Genomic DNA, 18,564 nt, shown 5'->3' with positions numbered 1-18,564 from the left:
TTCTCATTCTATAGATGAAGAAACTGAGGTCCAGGGAGGTTCAGCAACTTGCCCAGCATCACGCAGCTTGAGAGTGCCAGAACAGGAATTCTCACTCACGCAGTCCAGCAGAACACAACCTCACTCACAGACTGCAAGTCACAATAACCAGGAAGACATCGTTTTTTCACTTATCAAATTAGCCAAAATATTAAAGTTCAATTAACAATCAAATATTGGCGTGGGTATGAGAAAATATGCATTTTCATGTATTATGGGTGCAATCTTTCTGCAGAGCAATTTGTCAATACCCATAGATCGTTTACATGTACCGCTTGATGAAAAATGTATCCTACAGATATACTCACACATGTACATAAAACTATACATACAAGGATATTTATTTTTACATGAGAAAAAGGAACTCTCATTCATTGCTAGTAGGAATACAAAATTGTACAGAGATAGTTTGGCAGTTTCTTATGCAGCTAAACATAGTCTTACAGCAATGTTGTCCTATGTATTTAAACAACTGAAGTAAACATATGTCCACATCAAAACCTGCACATGAATATTTATAGTAGTTTTATTCATAATAGCCAAAACCTCAAAGCAACCAAGATGTCATTCAGTGGATGAATAAATGGCTGTAGGTCCAGACAACAGAACATTTTTCAACACTAAAAAGAAATGAGTTCTCAAGCTATGAAAAGACATGGAGGAAGCTTAAATCCATATTGCTAGGTGAAAGAAGCCTGTCTGAAAAGGCTACATGCTACATGATGCCAACTCTATGACATTCAGGAAAACTATAGAGACAGTAAAAAGATCAGTGGTTGCGAGGAGTCCTGAGGAAGGTAAGAGGGGTGAATGGACGGAGCACAGGGGATTTTTAGGTGGTTCAACTATTTTGTATGCTGGTGGAGTGGGAGATACATCATGCTGATTTTCAAAACCCAGAGAAGTGTCCAACACAAAGAGTAAATTTAAACCACGAACTTCAGGAAACAGTAATGTATCAATATTGGTGCATTAATTGTAACAAATGTACCATGTTGTACACGATGCAAGCTCATAATAGGAGAAAGTGTATGAGAGTGAGAAAGTGTAGGGGAACTCTGTATTTTCTGCATACTTTTTCTCTTAATCTAAGATCATTTCTAATTAAATAATAAATAAATCTAATTTATCATCTAAGAAATAAATCCATTAAGTTAAAAAAATGTGAGGTATAACATAAAGTCCAGAAAAAGAGGGCTGGTTTAATTTTAAAAGGCACTTGTATACTATGCAATACAGTATGCCCAGGAAGAAAATAAAGAAAATATTGCTGCATGTGGCAGCATTATCTGCAAGACATATCTTTTTTTTTTTTTTTCTTCAGAGTCTCGATCTGCCGCCCAGGCTGGAGTGCAGTGGCACAATCTCAGCTCATTGCAACCACCACCTACTGGGTTCAAGTGATTCTCCTGACTGTAGCTGGGATTACAGGCATTCGCCACCACGTCCAGCTAATTGTTGTATTTTTAGTAGAGACAGGATTTTGCCATGTTGGCCCAGCTAGTCTGGAACTCTTGACCTCAGGTGATCCGCCCACCTCAGCCTCCCAAAGTGCTGGGATTACATGCGTGAGCCACAGTGCCTGGTCTACCTTGAAGAATTAATGCAGAATAGTATCTAAGTGGGATCTTACTTATATGAGCTTGTGATTAGCAAGGAAGTTTGTGGGAGGCCCATGGAAATTATTAACATTTTCAGTGGTAACCCGCAGGAATTCCAGAGAAGGGCGAGAGTCAGACTTTCAGTTTACACACTATTTGAAATTCCTATCATGAATAAAACAAAAGGCCGAGGTCTGTACTGTTTCAAATTCTTATCATAAGTATGTATTATTTTCATTTTTGAAAAGACAAACAAAATGACTGCCCTGGAGTCAAACAGACTGAAGTATGAATTCCAGCAGCTAAATTCCAGAGTTTAAATGCAGCAGCCATCGTGAGGGTAAGGACAACCCTCACTACGCTCTAAAGATGGCAAAGCATAAATATGGAAATAACCTGAATCCATGTCCACACTGAGCCACACAGCCCGCCCTGAAGCCAGTTACCTCCTAAATTCTTCAGTGGGAAGGTGAACATTCTATAATAATTATTTAGGTAACTTTCAGTTCAAAGTTAAGTTACTTGCAGCTGAACATGTCCTAAGGAAGACAGCAGCTCAAAGAGGACTTGTGCGCATGAAAGGAGAGAGGAATGGGTGTTTAAGACACAGCCACTTCCTTGACTCCCTCCCCAGGAAGAAGGGAAGCCCAGCCCTTTGCAGGTGTCATGGGGCAAACCACCAAACTGGGGTTCAGCCTGGGAGGCTACGTCTGTTCTTGGCTTCACCCAGGAAGGAATTCAAAAGCCAGTCAACAGAGTAAAGTTTTTATCAAGAAAGTAAAGGGGCCGGCTGCAGTGGCTCACACCTGTAATCCCAGCACTTTGGGAACCCGAAGAGGGTGGATCAGTTGAGGCCAGGAGTTCAAGACCAGCCTGGCCAACGTGGTGAAACTCCATTTCTACTAAAAATACAAAAATTAGCCAGGTGTGGTGGCGAGCACCTGTAGTCCCAGTTACTCGGGAGGCTGAAGCTGAAGCTGGAGAATCACTTGAACCCAGAGGCTGAGGTTGCAGTGAGCGAGATTGTGCCACTTGCACTCCAGCCTGCAAGACTACTCTCAAAAAAAAAAAAAAGATGAAGGCAGACCAAAGATTTGCACTACCAGATTTGCACAAAGGCACAGCTTAGGGGAGAAAGAGAGGAAGGCCTCTTCATCCAGCCCCTCGCTAGGATGAGCTGCATCTGGAGTCAAAGGTGTAAGTGGGGCACAGGACTGCAGCTCAGGGCCTCGGGAGCCCTTCCCCTCCCCGCCCCACCGGAACTCCTCCCTCCTGAATCCCCGCAGGCTCCGGGGCTCTCGGCTCTGGAGCCAGATGCCCACCAGGAGGTGTCAGGTCCCGTCACGGGCTGCACCACCCAGGACCATGCCTGGCCCGGGACCCACGCCTGTCTGGGGACACACACCTGACCGCAAACCAGGCCGCAGGATCAGCTACAAGCCACCCTCTCCAGCGCCACCCTGCACTGCAGATCAGGGTAGAAGATTAGAGTAGGAACGCTGGGGGACCTATCTGCTCCCAGTCCTTATGACACAGGGACTAAGAGTAGTGGGAGAGGAGGAGGAGAAGTCAGGCAGGGACTAGGCACAAAATTTAAGGCAATACTAAGTGATTTGGTAATCATAAGATAAATAATATTTTAATTATTTTAATGTAGTGTTTTAAAATCAAAACTAATGAAAAAATGATAAAATATAAAAAATTTCAATAGAACAGCATCTGACTTCCTGCCCAGCTGTCCTACAGTATCCCAGGTGCCAGCCCCCTGTGTCCATACCCTTGCTGGTTCCTGCCCCACCCCTTCCCCCAGCCCAGGGGGCTTCCATCCCTTCAAGAATTCAAATTCACAAGAAGCCCTTGCCCCTCTCCCTGAATCCCCCCAACTCTGAAGAGAAAAAAATCAAACCAGAGAGTTTTCCTCAAGAGTTGCAGGCTGGGCTTACAAAAGCCACAAAGCTTGCGTACAAAATGACACCCTTGGCCACCATCTCCCAGTCTGTTGACTGCTAAAAATGAGAAGTGAACAGAGGGAAGGCCAGGCAGAAGGCTGCAGGAGAGGGGCCAGCTGGGCAGCAACAGGAAACAAATCTGAGTGGAGGGGACAATTCTACCCCTCCCAGGGTTCCAGCCGCAACAGAGGCTCCCTATTTGGGCCTTGCTCAGGCCTGGGAAGGTGATATGGTTTGGCTGTGTCCCCGCCCAAAATCTCATCTTGAATTGTAATCCCCATAATCCCCACGTGTCAAGGGAGAGACCAGGTGGAGATGATGAAATCTTGGGGGCGGTTCCCCCATGCTGCTCTTGTGATAGTAAGTTCTCACGAGATCTGATGGATTTATACGTGTTTGGTAGTTCCTCCTGCGTTCATTCTCTTTCCTGCTTCCTTGTGAAGAAGGTGCCTTGCGTCTTCTTCGCAGTCTGCCATGACTGTAAGTTTCCTGAGGCTTCCCTGGCCACGTGGAACTGTGAGTCAATTAAACCTCTTTCCTTTATAAGTTACCCAGTCTCGGGGCAGTTCTTTATAGCAGCATGAAAACGGACTAATATGGAGGGGTCAAAGACAGAAATCTCCTCCTCCAGTCCCTAGCCCTGGCTCTTGGACATGAATCCAGTTCCTGACAGAAGAGAAGCACACAGGTGGGTCAGTGCAGTGTGTCCCCACAGGGGCTCAGGCCACACCCCAACCCAATTACAAGCCATGCAAGAAGATTCTGAAAACATGGACGAGGAGATGGCCTGCCTAAACATCAGGTGCCACCCACCTGATGTACCTCTCCAGCAGCCTAGCCAACCAGCCCCCAACAAGGGCTACCAAAATGATGGGGTGGCCTTCCAGCCTGACCAAAGTCCTTCCATTCACCCAGCAGGACTACCAACAACCGATTTCTCATTCTCGGCAAAAGCAATGGAAACTTGGCACAGCAACCCCAGGGAGATCTCCCTCTGTAAGGAGATGCTCAGATGTTTTGGCTTGTGTTCAAAGAGGGGAAGGACAGGTGGAGAGAAAAGGCCTAGACCCATGTAAATCAGAAATGCCAACACTCAGACGCAGCCACAGCTGGGGCCTGGTGCGGGGAATGGCCCAGACCACAAGAAAAGAGACTACTGTACGGAGCCAGAAGGTGAAGGCAAGTAAATCCTTGGCACAAAGTGGGAGGAGGCAGGAACAAGGACAATAGACAGTGGGGAGGCAGACAGGTTCTGAATAACCTGGAACAAAGAGAACATGAAACCAAAAAAGAAGAACAAAGAGAAATGGGGGATGGCGATGACAGAGCACCCAGGGCAGTGGGTGCAGGACTAGCAGAGGTCCCCCAACTTGTCCTTGGCTGTGCACACACAGAGGTACTGCAGTCCTGGGGCCATGTTCATAGGATACAGAGAAAGAATACTCTGTCTTTTCTCAGGAAAGCTGCAGGGAAATGAAAAACTCCAGGCAGGACAGACCGGGCAAGGAGTGCATGGCTAAAAGCACACACCTTAAAACTAGACACACTCCCCTGCCCTGAGGCCCAGATGTCAATGGCTCTCACAATTTTCATATTCCTTCCCAATAAAGTAGGGCCATGAAAGATGAATTTTAGGATATCCACTTGGGGAGCTCATATTTTGGGGCTAGACCTGCCTCCTTGCTGAACTATCTCAGGCTTGGAGTGGGAGAGCCCAGGCGGGAGTACTGGAGAGTGACTGCACAAGTGAGTAAAGGTGACATTCACCCAACTCTTGGGACAAAGGAGTCAGAGCCCACCACCCATCCCCAGTACTATAGGCCCATGTCACTTTGGTTTCGCTTGTTTCTTTTTTAGTAAACAACAACTTTCCTCAGGTGTTTTTCTGGTTTATTATTTCTGTGCAGCCACAGCAACAGAACTAGCCCCATGTCTTTCAATCAGGGAGGTCCCCAGCCAGCTTTGGAAAGACACCCATTAAAAAGAGTGAACAAACCTAAAGAAGGGCTCAATAGGGAAGGTACCAGCGGCCGACTGCAGAGGGGCTCCATTCCTCTGACCCTCAGTCACTTCCCAGGAAGCATGCAGAGGAGCCTGGGTGTGCCAGAAACAACCTTTCATAACACAAGATGGACAGGAAAGAGGCCAAGGGCAGGCAGTTCCCAATCTACAAAAGGGCAAGCAGGTGGAGTCCATACTTCTTTCTTGTCTTTTCTTTTTTTGAGACAGGGTCTGGCTCCATCACCCAGACTGGAGCACAGTGGCACTATCTCAGCTCACTGCAACCTCTGCCTCCTCGGCTCAAGCAGTCCTCCCACCTCAACCCCCTGAGTAGCTGAGGCTACAGATGCACACCACCATGCCCAGCTAATTTTTGTATTTTTTGTAGAGACGGGATTTTGCCATATTGCCCAAGCTGTTCTCAAACTCCTGAGCTCAAGCAACCAGCCCACCTCAGCCTCCCAAAGTGCTGGGATTATAGGCATGAGCCACTGTAACAGGCCGAGTCCACACTTCTAAGCTTGCTGTTGCTCTCAGACTTGCAGACCAACCTATGAAACAGAAGTAGGTAAGAGCTGAGAAAGGGAAGTGGCCACGACAGAACCAGTTCTGCTGAGAATGAGGACTCGAGTCAGGCTATGCTACCCTCCTTCCATGGCCATGGGAAAAACGGGTGGGTGCTGTTGGTGTGATAGATCTGGATCTTAACAGATCAGACTTAAACTAATTTGCCCATGATGAAGGTGTGGATTTGGAGGGACCTGGGAATCTCACAGACCTACAGGATGTCCCAGCGATATGTCCTGGGCTTCATACCAGCCCTGCCCTGCCTGACAAGTTGGATGAAAACTGATAAAGGACTAGTCATAGCTTCAGATGGCAAAATCAGGCCAGGCCAGAATGAAAAAAGAGAAGGAATTTAACATGGGCAAATGCCAAACTCTGCATTTAACTAACCAAGGCTGCTTGGCATGAACAAAATTGAGACAGAACAACACATGGAGAAAAGGTCTGGGCATTTGTGGACCACAAGCTTGGCATGACACAGACACAAATGTCAGTGGGTGCACCCCCAAATGCCTGTGACTCCCTCTGGTGGTTTCTGTGCACAACTTCGCCCAAAATAGGCCCTACAACTCCATGGAGACCTACCCTGGGGCTTCTAGAGCTTCCTAGCCTACGTGCCAGAGAGCAGAAGTGCCTGGAGGCTACAACTCCACCCCTGGGTAGTCCTTACTCTGAGGTGGGACTGCACCCAGGGCTCCCCTTTAGGGTCTGGCTTGGACTGAAATCACACCCTGCCTTGCCTTCTGTCCCTCCCCTAATTTGCTCTCCCCTCCCTAGTAACTCCAGCATCCTCATCTCAGCAGTAGCTTCTGGAGAACCCAACCCAAGATGAGTGGTGAGGGCTGGTGTAGCCCTCCTCCTCAATGCACTCTGGGAACTACATTTTCAGAGGCCCCTTTCAGAAGACACAAGTCCCAGGCAGGATGCAAAGCTGTGAGCGAGGAACCTGGAAAAAGGTTTTGAACAAGGAACTTTTAAGGATGTGGGCTTTGATCACAGCCAAGCTGGCAAGGTAAGAGCTGGCCCCTAATGTGGCTATGAGAGCGGTGCCCAACACTACCAGCCTGTGTGCTGAGCACTAACTCAGTGCCAGGCACTACCTGGGTTACTCTATTTAATCTCCACACCAAGCATGTGAAGGAGGCACCATTGTCATCCCCATCTTACAGATGAGGAAGATCATCAAGGCTTGCAACTTGCCCAAGATCACATGGCTATAGGTGTGGACCCAGATTCAAACTCCAGCTTTAGCCCACTAAGCTACAGTGGCCAACCCCAGCCCAAAGAGTTAGGACCTGTGTGCAGAAGACCTCTTCAGCTCTCGTAAAGTCAGGATCTAACATGTCTAGGCGGACGGAGAGCCAATCCAGGTGACACAGGAGGTAAGATCACAGTGGAACAGGCCATCCCTGCTTTTCCACCACCGCCAGCACTGTGACCTCAGGCCAGCTCTACTCTACCAGTTTCTTGTGAGAGTGATGGCAGCCTGGGGCCAGACAAGGGATGCATGTCTTGTGTCCTGGACACAAGACAGGCATGCCCAGAGGTGACAAGCTCCAGGAAGCCAGGCCTCAGCTCTCGGGGGTCCCGAATGCCACAGAAGTAGAGCAGGTCCCAGAAGCGGGGATCCCCTGGTGAAGACAGACGGGGGATTCCTGCTGAGACAAGGGGCTCTAGGACTCTGGGGTTTATGCTCCAAAGAACATAATTTACCACGACAAAGTAAACAAGACCAGCTGGGACTGATGACCCATCCCTGCTAGGGTCTGGCAAAGCTCTGACCTCTGAATTTGTATCTATTTTGAATTCAAATCCAAACACACACATCAACAGTGAACTCCAATGCCTCCCACAGCAGGGCTTGAAACGGACCCAGAAAGTCTGGCCAGAAATCTAGAGTCCAAGGGGAGGAAATCTGTAAACGAAACCACTGGCCATGCTCTGGGGCCCTAAACCACTGCAGGTATCAGGACTGTCCCAGGAGGGGTCACAGCAAGCAGGGATGGGAGGGGTCTCCAGTTCCAGTCAGAAATGAGGCTGCAGTCACTCCCGGTAGACCTGTCAGCAGCAGCTGTGCAACCGGGCTAGGGAGACAAAGATCGTGGTTTAACCAGGAGAGTGGTCTGGGGCCCCAGCCAAGACACAGGTGTTGGATTCCAGCACCGCCCTGCAAATATTCATCTCAGTGACAATGAGGTGAGTGGGAGCTTGGCTGAGACCAGCCCGGCTGCCATCCTGGAGACCTGGGGCAACATGGAGGTAGCAGAGAGTGGTACCCAGCCAGCGTGAACGCATGAGAATCTGCACGTGACAGAGAAGAAAGTCTCTTCATAAAATGGGTTTCACTGGTCCCAGCCAAATCCTGTGGCATGTGGCCCTTTCTGCACCTGCTGAACATGCCATTCACCTTGTTCCAGGTAGTGGCCTCATCCTCCTCTTGCTCAAACGGGAAACCTCAGCACCCTGAAATGCCTCCTCCCCAAGTCCACTGCACAGGTGTGCCTGTGTATGCGTGTGTGTGCACATGTATGAACTCAGCCCCCAGCTGCCCCCTCCATTGCTCCTAAACAGGCCCCTCCTTGGCGTCCCCCAGCACATACTCCTGGGCTCCTGCCTCCCACCTCTTCTGCACCCTCCTCTTCTCCACTGGAAGCCAAATGGATATTTCTAAACTGAAATCTGGTACCCCCAAACCCTTTCCACAGTTCCCTAAAGTTTCTTTCCTCAGTCACACCAGGATCTTCACAGTGGGGACCCCTGGTCACCTCCCAGCCCAACAAACACCCCAAATGAGCTGCCACTGCAGAAACTCATTATGGTCCCGGCAGGACTGGCACATCCAAGTATCTGACCAGGCTGTAGCATCTGCCGGGCAGGTCCTGCTCTCCCTCCACCCATGTGGCCCCAACAGGCTGGGGTTTCTGAAGACTCCATGGGGAGCCACGCATGAAGATGGCACACACCCATGTGTCACTCCCCAGAACATGAGCTACCTGCTCTGGCACCATACACAAAGGAACTGACAGCCCCAGAATCCCAAGAAGGGGTGCACCTATGCATATGGGAAAGGCACATTTACAGGTGAGAATGGTCCATCGTGGGGCCTCAGGAGGCATCTGACCTGACGCACACCTTTCTCACTTTGTCCTTGTGGCCTGTTGAAATGCCACTCTTGCTTTACAAATTCACCCACCGTTGCATGAGTCATTTCTACCTCAATGAGTACCAGGTCTCTGAGGATGGGGAAAAGTAAGCCACCAGTTTCGGGGTTCTGAGCTTCTAGGTGCAGAAGAGGCCCCAGAAACACGCCAGATCATGGGCCATGACCCCACACTAGCCCTTTGGTCCCTCGCAAGGGTGGATTGTGGGGCTGTGTCCCAGGAACTTAGGATCTTCAAGACCAAGACCCAGAACAAGAACACAAGCCCACTCCCCTTCTTCACAGGCCTTGGGAAATCTTTGGGCAACGAAGTCAGACTGTGCCAAACCCCTGTGTTTCTGTCTCTCCAAGGCACCTGGCCCCCACTGCCTAGCCTAGGTCAGGTCATGTGGGCAAGCGAGCCCCCACAGCCTCACAGCCCCTACCCCAGGGCCAGAGCAAAGCTCCTTCCCTGTCCCCCTCCATTCCTGTGCTCCCTCCTTCCATGAATTATGTCAGCTGGGGAGAAATCCTTAAGCCGACACAATGAGGTGAAAATAGTGCAATTTTAGGCTTTGCAACTGATTTTAGGGCAGGTGGCCACCCATTCTCCCCTTCCTCAGGACAGCCTCCAACACAATGACCCTGGAAGCCTCGCAGCCCTCCATAATGGTCAGCATCCTCCCTGCCATCCACAACCCACACCATGAGCTCAGCCAGGGCAGGGGCAGCCTGTCTTATTCACCACAGATCCACAGAATCCAGCACAGAGTATGGGCTCAGTAAATTCTCCTTGTACATGACTGCACTGACTGGACCGGCACATGCTACAGGGAAACACCCCAGGCTCAGCCAGCCCTGGCTTTGAATCTCCAGTCCCACCTCTTCAAGCTGTCCAGTGTGGGGCACAACGGCTACAGCCTTGCCAAATGTCTGTCATTTTATCTGTAAACCAGGATGAAGAGGTGAAGACAGGACAAGCACAGTATGTGGTACACAGGAGGCCTCTGATAACATCAGTCCCCTTCCATAAAGACCCGGGCAGTCCCTGTCACTGGGCCCTCACACTTCAGGTCGAGAATTTACTATTTCTCAGCACTGCTTTCAAATAAAGCCAACAGTCTGAGGAGCCAACATGGCAGAGTTCTGAGGGTGGAGTGAACAAAAGGTCATTTTTTACAGAAAACTCAGGATCTCCCCTCTGCACAGTGCTAAAGCCCTGTCTCAAAGTTCAGAACCCACAAGGTGCAGAGATGTGGCCCTTGGAAATCAAGCCCTTAAGAAAACAGCCCAGCTGCGTGGGACAGGAAGCCCCAGGCTGCAGTCCTGTGGTCCGGAGGCAGCCGATGTTCAGGTGAGAGATGTGCCCAGCTGCCGGTGGGTCCAGGGGGCACGGAGCCCCCATCATCCCTGGCCCAGGTCTAGGACCAAGTCAGGGGGCCCAGGTCGGCTCCAAGGGCCACAGCTCCTCACTCGGGGGCCGCACTGGAGCAGCCACAGCAGCTGGGGCGCCGCAGGGACTGCATGACAGCCCGCAGTGGTCCCCTCCGGCCCTCCACAGATAGGCTGTCCTCGCTGGTGGGCGCTCGCTGCAGCTGCTCAAACTGCATCTCCAGGTGCTTCTGGATGGCCACACCGAGTACCTCTGGGTCCACTGCAGCTCCGTACACCTCCCACGTCATGCCCTCAGCATCCCATCGCACATCCCGCACAGGGGACGGCGTCTCCTCCAGGCTGGACCCCAGTGTTACCTCTGGGAACACATGCAGGGCTGCAGGCGCTTCCAGGGACGGACTGGTGGCCACAGCCTTGCAGGCCGCCACTGGGGCCGCCTGCACACCAGCATCCTGGGCTGACAGCAGGGATGCCTCTGCAGGGACCAAGTCATTGGCTGAGGTCATGGTCCACACATCTTTGGTCCTAGAGCCAGGCTCTGGGACTAACCCGGCGGGACCCCAAGGGTGGGCACAGCAATGGGAGTGCCCAGGGAGCCCCCCAGACAACCTACAGTGGATCTTCACCCCATGCTGAGCCTGCAGCCCAGACTCGCTCACTGACGCCACTAGTTTGGGAAAGGCCAGGATCCTTGTGGCAGGCAGGACATGGCAGCAGCCACCAGCTCCCACGTCCCTCATGCCACAGAGTAGAGCAGCTGGGGGCAGAGCATGGCAGGTGGCGGTAGCCAGCTGTTCAGCGGCTTTGGGCTCAGCCTCAGCACTGCTGCTGTGGGCAGTTGTGTCCGCTAGGTCTAGTGGCGGCACTGACAACTGACTCGCCCCCAGCATCCAGGCTGAGTTAGAAGTCCCATCCTCAGGAGCCAGGTCCTTTTCCAGGCCTGCAAGGGCCTGGCCACCCTGGCCAGAAGTACCACCCGGCTGCAGCTGAGCCCTGTGGACAGGGCTGCTGCCAAGGGCTGAGCAGCTGAGACTGGCCTTCCGAGCACCACTGTGTCCCCGCATCTGGGTGCTACGGACCAGGTCCGAGTGGCTCCTCTGCATAGCAGCAGCACTGGGGGCCCGCAGGCGACACAGGTCACCACCGCCCATGGTGGACACATTGCCCACAGTGTTGCTCCGCCAGTGGCCTCCAGCACTGGGTCGTGCCTCGGGGCCAGAGGCCCGCGACAGCTCCATGCTCTCAGGCGGGTTCCCCTCTTCCTCCGGGGCCTGGGGTCTGGTGCTGGCCTCGCCCAGCTGGGCCTGCCACACGGTGCTGCTGGCACTCTTGCGGAGCTCTGGCCTCTGTTCCTGGCCTTCACCCAGCAGGCTGGAAGAGCTCTGGGACAGAGGCTGAAGGCTGGGGCTCAGGGGTGCCCAGGGACCCGGCTTGGGGCGGCTGGAGCTCATGGCTGCCTGCAGAAGAGAGAAAGGGAGGGAGTGGAGTTGAGTTGGGTGGCAGCACCTAAGCCAGTTCTACTGTGAGCTCCCACAGTGCTAGGTTCACCAGGGAGCCAGCTTCAGTCCCAGCCTGCCTGACTGGTACTTGCGTACGGTTGTACACAAGGCAGTGACAAGACACCAGACACTTCAAATCAAGGTCATCTCACATTAGACACAAGGATGACACTGCAAATTATCTCATCATCAGTCCCAAGCAGTTAGAATCTGCCCTTGGGTGGGGTCCTGGAGGCCGCCACTCTATCCGCTCTCGACTCTTTACTGGCTGGCTGGTGTGGGAGAGGAAGCGGGAGGGCCAAGTCTGCTGGGGCTTTGAGAGCGAAACTGTAGCCCTAGGGGGTGGGGCTGTGGGATAACAGCTATTAGTCAACCAGTACGGAAGTACTATGGCCTCTTAACGGGCACAGCTGGACAGCCCAACACTGGGCTACTTCCTCCTGGGACTGGCAGTATCCAACTCACCATGGACAAGGTCTCCTTGGTACAGAGTGGGAGCTCAGAGAAAGTTCACAGGATTAGGGAGCAATGACTAGAGGACACTGAGAATCACCCTGGGCTTCCCCAACCACCCCCATCCTCCCTGGCCTAGCCTGGCTGAGCTGGCATGTCTCTAGGGTTCCCTGACTCCCACCTCCAGCTCCAGGGGCAGGGAGAGGCCCCACGCATCAGCTTTTTCCATGAGGGACTCATTCAGCATCTGGTCATTGATTCCACAGCCATCTCCTGAGCCCCTACTGCGTCCCCAGCTCTAGGGCTAGGCAACATGGGATTCATTCAGACCTTTCTGTACTCCTGGGGACAGTGCAGCAGTGAGATAAGGTGCCCACCCAGTGCCACCAATCAGATCTACCCTGCATGACATTTAACCCCCTCTTGCCCAGTGTACCTGCATCCTCATTGTCCCCCACCTCCCTGCCATCGCTGTCACTTCCCCCAGCCATAAAGACTACCCTGGCCCCTGACCCAGCTGCAGCCTAGAGCAGCTATGACCCTCTCTACCTCAGCGTCTCTTCCTGGGGCCCCTTTCCTGACTCTCCAGCCAGGCAGCCTTCCTCCCTGACCAAGCACTGGGCCTGGATGGAACAGTTTGGCCAAATGTCAGCCTCCCCACCAGCCTGAAGTTGGCAAAGCCTGGCCTGAGGCCTGCTCCCCTCTGGCTGTCCAACACCCAGCACTGACCTGACATGTAGTTGGCACTCAGAGAATATCTCCTGTGTGCCTAACCAAGAGAACAAACAAATATAAGAACACACCCACAGAGGAGGGCGCTGAGTGCCAAAAATGGGGTCTGAGGGAGGGCCCCGCCAAGGCAGGAGAGCTCACTTAGGGTGAGAGATGAGAAAAGGCTTCCTGGAGGACCAGCCACATAAGTCAGGCCTGGAGTGAGAGAAGCAAGAAGGTGTTCAGGTGGAGAGCGGGGTGGGCAGGAGGAAAGAGGCATGAAGGGAGCAGTGGGGTCAAAGTGTCTGGGTCACCTCGGCCCTGGCCACAGCAGTGAATTAGGAAGAGCACTCTGGGACTCCTTGACAGGCAGGAGAGGCTGGAGAAACAGGGTGGGGACAGGAGGCAGCAGCTGCATTTGTGCAATCCCAGTCCTGCCCTCCCACCCTAAGCTGATAAGGACTGCCAGGAAACAACCTCCCCAGCCAGGTGAGCAAGGCTACCCAAGAGGAAATTCGGGAAGGGCTGTGGGACTCGGTTTCTGTGTAATTACAAATGTCTTGGCAGCCCAGCACTCAGGAGACGGCCGGTGGCTGTTGAGCTACAGTGAGGATGATACTGGTGCTGTAGTCCCTGAGGCTCCAGTGCTGCACAACTTCCTGTGATGACGGAAAGATTCTACCCTGTGCTGTCTAATAGGTAGGCACCAATGGCATGTGGGTACCAAGCACTTGGCAGGGGGCTACTGCAACTGAGACACTGAATGTTTAAGTTTTATTTGGATCTAACTGGCCACATGAGGCTAATGGCTACTGTACTGGACTGTGCAGCTCTGAACACAGCCTCAGCCTAGTAAAGATGTCCCATCCCAGCTGCTTCACGGGGCTGAAACCAGACTTGTCCCTGGGAGGATCAGGAAGAGAGGAGTAGCCAAGAGAGGGTTCTGACCCAGACCCTGCCCTCAGTGAGCTCTAAGATGGACATACAAACAAAGGAGGGCAATAAAGCCCGTAACAGCGATGATAATAACAGCTGCCAGGGCCTGATCACTCGCCAAGGGCCAGGCATGTGCCACATCCTTTGCACACATTGTCTCATGTAACTGTGTAAGCAACCTCTTGGGACAGTCATTATCTCCATTCTACAGACAGGAGAATTCCATAAGCTCAGAGAGGCTTAGTGACCCCTAAGGGCACACAGCTCGGGGACATCTGAGCTCCTCTCCCCTTCGAGAACTGAGCAGGCCTGTGCCTCACAGCTCTCCACCTTTTGACTGATCTGGCTTGGCCCTGCCAATCGTGCTCATGACATGCCATGGAACAAGTCACTGAGTGGATCCCCACCTGCCCAACTGCTTCTTAGCAGCTCCTGAGGCTGCAAGAATGAAGAGGCCAGGAGGTGTTCCTCCTGACTGGGACAGCCCCTGGCAGGGAGAAAACCACTCATTTGAAGGTCCCAGACCCCAGGGAGGCCCCATCTGGACACCTACACAGCTTCTGGCCAAACCCCACCACCCTCTCAGGGAGGGGAGCCGTAAACAGCCAGGCCAGCAGCCTCTGGCTCCTGAGGAGACAGGTGGAATGAGGTCCTCAGACCCTCACCAAGACCCATTGAGAAGCTATCAGCAACGAGCATCCCACTGTGCCTGTCTCACCAGAGGGCTGCCCAGCACCCAGGGCTAGTCACCACCCAGAGACCCCCGTGGTGGGCTATGGATGTACTGGTTCCCTTCCCCCTTCCCTCTCCACAAGTGGCAGGTGACAAAACTGAGGCCTGGAGAAGCTCCAAAATGTCAAAGAACACACGGTTGAAAGTTGCTAATTCAGAACCCCAAGGAACTGACCTGGCTAACTATAACCTGGCCTTCCCAGCTCAGAAGGAAGGGCTCTGAGGGGAGTACTGGGGGAAAGAGGCTTCCATACTGCCTGTCACAATGCTGTGGACTGGGCCAAAGGAGGGGCCTCCCAGGGAGCCAGGTGTGAGGAGGAAGAAGCAGGGCTCTGCTTCCAATGGCAGCTCTTCCCCTTCCTGTGCATGTGCTCACAGGTGGACCCCCAACTTCTTTGAGCCTCAGTTTCTCCAATCTGCAAAATAGAAGTAAATCCCCATCCTGCAGGGTTGTTGTGAAGACTAAATGTGACAGCATGTGCACTGTCTGCAAAAGTGTTTGTTAACAATAATCTTCTCTTTCCTCTCCCATCAAGAGCGGCTTAAGTTCACGGTATAACAAGTATTAGTGCTGGAGGGCAGACAGGCCCTTTTCAGAAGCCATCGAGACACCCCATAGGTTAGCCTCGTCTTGCTTCCCATCCTCGCTACCTTCATCCCATCCTAGAATCAAGTCACCATCAGTGTCCCCAGTCTCCCTATTACCAAATTAGGTTTCCCAGAGCCTATTTTAAATCTTAACCTAGGAGGCTACGCATGCATACAAGTCTAGAGTCTGCACTTTAAATGCCCAGAATGGCATGCCCACCCTGCCTTTATAACCATGCAGGTTCTTGTTTTGCCCTAACGGGACCCTGGGAAGATCTTTTAGGACGAGATAAAGAACAGGCATACAGAAGTATCTAAGACCTCTAGTGCTCTTTGAAAGATACCTTAATGTTCTCTCTCCTGCCCCATTTGATGGCGAAGTTGCTATGGCTGTGGCCAATGTCCCGTGGCCAATGCCAGGCTGTCCTGCTGCCTCAGGTTCCACGTGTCGGCAACTGGAAGATCAACCACCTATGTAGCAATCAACCAATGTCATTTTGAGTAAAAAGCTCCCACTTCTCAGACATTTCGAGACTAGCCCAAACACAGAAACCGTTGGGTCAACTTAGGGAGTCCAGCTCCCACAATGCCGCCCCAGCAGAGGAGCCCAGGCCTTTGGGATATGCCCAGGGGACTACCAAGACCACCACAAGTGGACTCCATCTCAGACGACACTGTGGCATCCATCTAAGTCCCCTCTTGGTTTTGTTCATTTGTTTGTTTGTGAGACACAGTCTTGCTCTGTCTCCCAGGATGGAGTGCAATGGCTCAATCTCCACTCACTGCAACTTCTGCCTCCTGGGTTCACGCGATTCTCCCGTCTTAGTCTCCCGGCAGCTGGGATTACAGGAGCGCACCACCGAGCCCAGTTAATTTTTGTATTTTTAGTAGAGATGGGGTTTTTGCCATGTTGGCCAGGCTGGTCTCGAACTCCTGACCCCAGATGATCCACCGCCTCGGCCTCCCAAAGTGCTGGGATTACAGGCGTGAGCCACAGTGCCTGGCCCAAGTCCCCTTTTGTTAAGTGGCAAGCGTTTGGATGATGACTTATGTGTCCAACAAAACCAAAATAGAAAAAGCAAACCTATACAGTCAGGCAGGAAAACTGGTTCTATGTTAAAATATGGACCTTACCTCTCAGGGACCAGGCAGGAATGCACACAACACAAACCCCCCATTGCACAGTGGGGATACAGCACCCTCCAGGAAGTGGTTTAATCCACCCCAGAGTGAACGGGGCCTGATAGGAACACTCAGGGCCAACCCTGGGCAACGCAGCAGGCAGCATTCCTAAACGGAGGGTTTGGAGGAGACAAAACCTGCCCTTCACAATGAACGTGCCTTAAGGGCTACATGCCCCGGGTCACAAGCTGTGCCAGGAAAGGGTTCTGGGGTAACTGTGGGGTCAGTGACCCCATGGATGAGGCTCTGCTCACCAGGAAGAGGCCTAGGTGCCCAACAGCCCCTGACCTTCCTCCCCTGGGGAGGATTTGCCCACACTCCCTGGGGGGCAGCTAGGTAGAGAAGGTGCCCCAGCCTAGAAGCAGCCTAGGCGGCCAGTGTGTCCCCATCTGCAGGCTCACAAGCAGTCATGCCCCAGCCTGGGACACACAGGCCCGTTTGCAGTAACAGCGCCTACCCAGCTGCACTCTGCACGCCAAGCACAGGCCGCCCCTGCTGTGGGGCCAAAGGCCTGAACGCACCGCACCACGCAGCCTCGCCCAGCACAGCTCCTTTCCCGCCCCTGCTGCACAAAGCCCACCCGGACTTAGGGAGAAGGGGGCTCAATACGGGCCCGAAACGAGGCTACAGACCTTCTCAGAAGCAAAGGCAGCGACTGCAGGCAAATGGGGCTGTGGGCCGGGGTAAGGATGCGGGGCAGGAGGAGCCAAAGGGCAGCAAGGCTGGGGGCGGGGTAGGCGGCGCAGGAGGCTGAGGGAAGGGAAGAGGAAGAAGGGGAGAGGGAGGGGCGATGGCAACAGGGGTGGAGGCCGAAGGAGACAGGGTCCCGGACAGACTTGTGAAAAATGGGAAGATGGGCAGAGGAAACGTGAAAGAGGGAACAAGACAAGACAGGACAATGAGAGGCGGAGAGCGGGGAGTGCGATGCGGTCACCGGTGGCTCTGGGCCCTGGGCAGGGGCCGCGATGCCAGGGGTCTGAGCGTAGGAGCAGGGAGGAGTGGGTGCTGGGGCTCAGCAAGGGGGAGGTGCCGCCCACCACGCCCCCCGCCCCCACGGGCGCGCGCGGAGCCGGCCTCTCACCCTCTCGCCGGCCGGGGCCGCGCAGGCCGAGGGAAGCGCTGCTCATGGGGCCGCCACAGGTGCCAGGTGCCGCGGCCCAAGATGGAGCCGGAGCCGACCCGGCCTGGGCCCGAGACGCCGCCCGCCGCCGTGGGTCTGGCCCGCGGAGCCAGCGCCGGGTACAGGGAGGGGCCAGCGGGGCCGCCGGCACCGGGACGGCGGGAGGGGCGGCGGGCGGAGACCTAGCTCACCTGGGCCCGCCCCGCTCCGGAACCCGCCCCCCCCCGCCGCGCCCCCACTCCTCCTTCCCGACCCCTCCTCTGGCGGGGTCCCCACTGTCCTCGATCTTTTCGGCCCCGCCCGCACCACGACCGCCTGTTCTCCAGGCTGCCCGGCTAACCTCCAACACTCACTTTCCCGACGCAACCCCCCTGTCCCGGGTGTATAGGCGCAGCTCCCCACAATCCTCCAGCCCCAGACCCAACCCCCCAAGTCCACCTCCTCGTAGCCCCGCCCCCTCGCTCCAGTTCCCTTTCCGCACCACGCCCCGCGTTGAGGTCTCCGCGCCGGTGGCTACCCCTTTCCTCTGGCCTTCGCCATCCCAGCCCCGCCTCTCACAATTATCTAGCTCCCGATCCTGCCCACGAGATCCCCTTCCTATAGGGCCCTTTCCTCTAGGATACCAGGCCTGGTCTCCACTAGCCTCGGACTT

General features: G+C 53.7%; 1 protein-coding gene across 16 annotated transcripts; it reads right to left on the bottom strand.

Moving 5' to 3' along the window:
- Positions 1-5,457: 5,457 nt before the first annotated feature.
- On the bottom strand, positions 5,458-18,347 carry GPRIN2 (G protein regulated inducer of neurite outgrowth 2). 16 transcript variants are annotated; one of them, XM_033209092.1, is made up of 4 exons: positions 18,266-18,347; positions 15,955-16,065; positions 13,373-13,412; positions 5,458-12,148 (listed from the first exon to the last, which is right to left on the bottom strand). In XM_033209092.1, the coding sequence occupies exon 4, from the start codon at positions 12,140-12,142 to the stop codon at positions 10,766-10,768; it is 1,377 nt and encodes a 458-aa protein (XP_033064983.1). In that variant the 5' UTR covers positions 12,143-12,148; positions 13,373-13,412; positions 15,955-16,065; positions 18,266-18,347; the 3' UTR covers positions 5,458-10,765. The 16 variants fall into 16 exon arrangements, with proteins under 16 accessions (XP_033064983.1, XP_033064974.1, XP_033064972.1 ...); XM_033209083.1 differs by lacking the exon at positions 13,373-13,412 and adding an exon at positions 12,825-12,947; XM_033209081.1 differs by lacking the exon at positions 13,373-13,412 and adding an exon at positions 12,825-12,947 and having other exon boundaries at positions 15,955-16,081; positions 18,266-18,321.
- Positions 18,348-18,564: the final 217 nt, after the last annotated feature.

The sequence above is a fragment of the Trachypithecus francoisi genome, unplaced genomic scaffold (assembly GCF_009764315.1).
Source record: "Trachypithecus francoisi isolate TF-2019V2 unplaced genomic scaffold, Tfra_2.0 Lachesis_group9, whole genome shotgun sequence".
Lineage (NCBI taxonomy): Eukaryota > Metazoa > Chordata > Mammalia > Primates > Cercopithecidae > Trachypithecus > Trachypithecus francoisi.
Note: the sequence above shows the minus strand (reverse complement) of the source record. Positions and strands in the feature narration are given on the sequence as shown.

Bases quoted from the DNA above. Each gene is read 5' to 3' on its own strand.
- GPRIN2 (XM_033209083.1), bottom strand. From the start codon at position 12,890: ATGCTGAATGAGTCCCTCATGGAAAAAGCTGATGCGTGGGGCCTCTCC. The intron at 12,149-12,824 runs GTGGGAGTCAGG...TCTCTTCTGCAG, and splicing joins CCCTGCCCCTGGAGCTGGAG to GCAGCCATGAGCTCCAGCCG.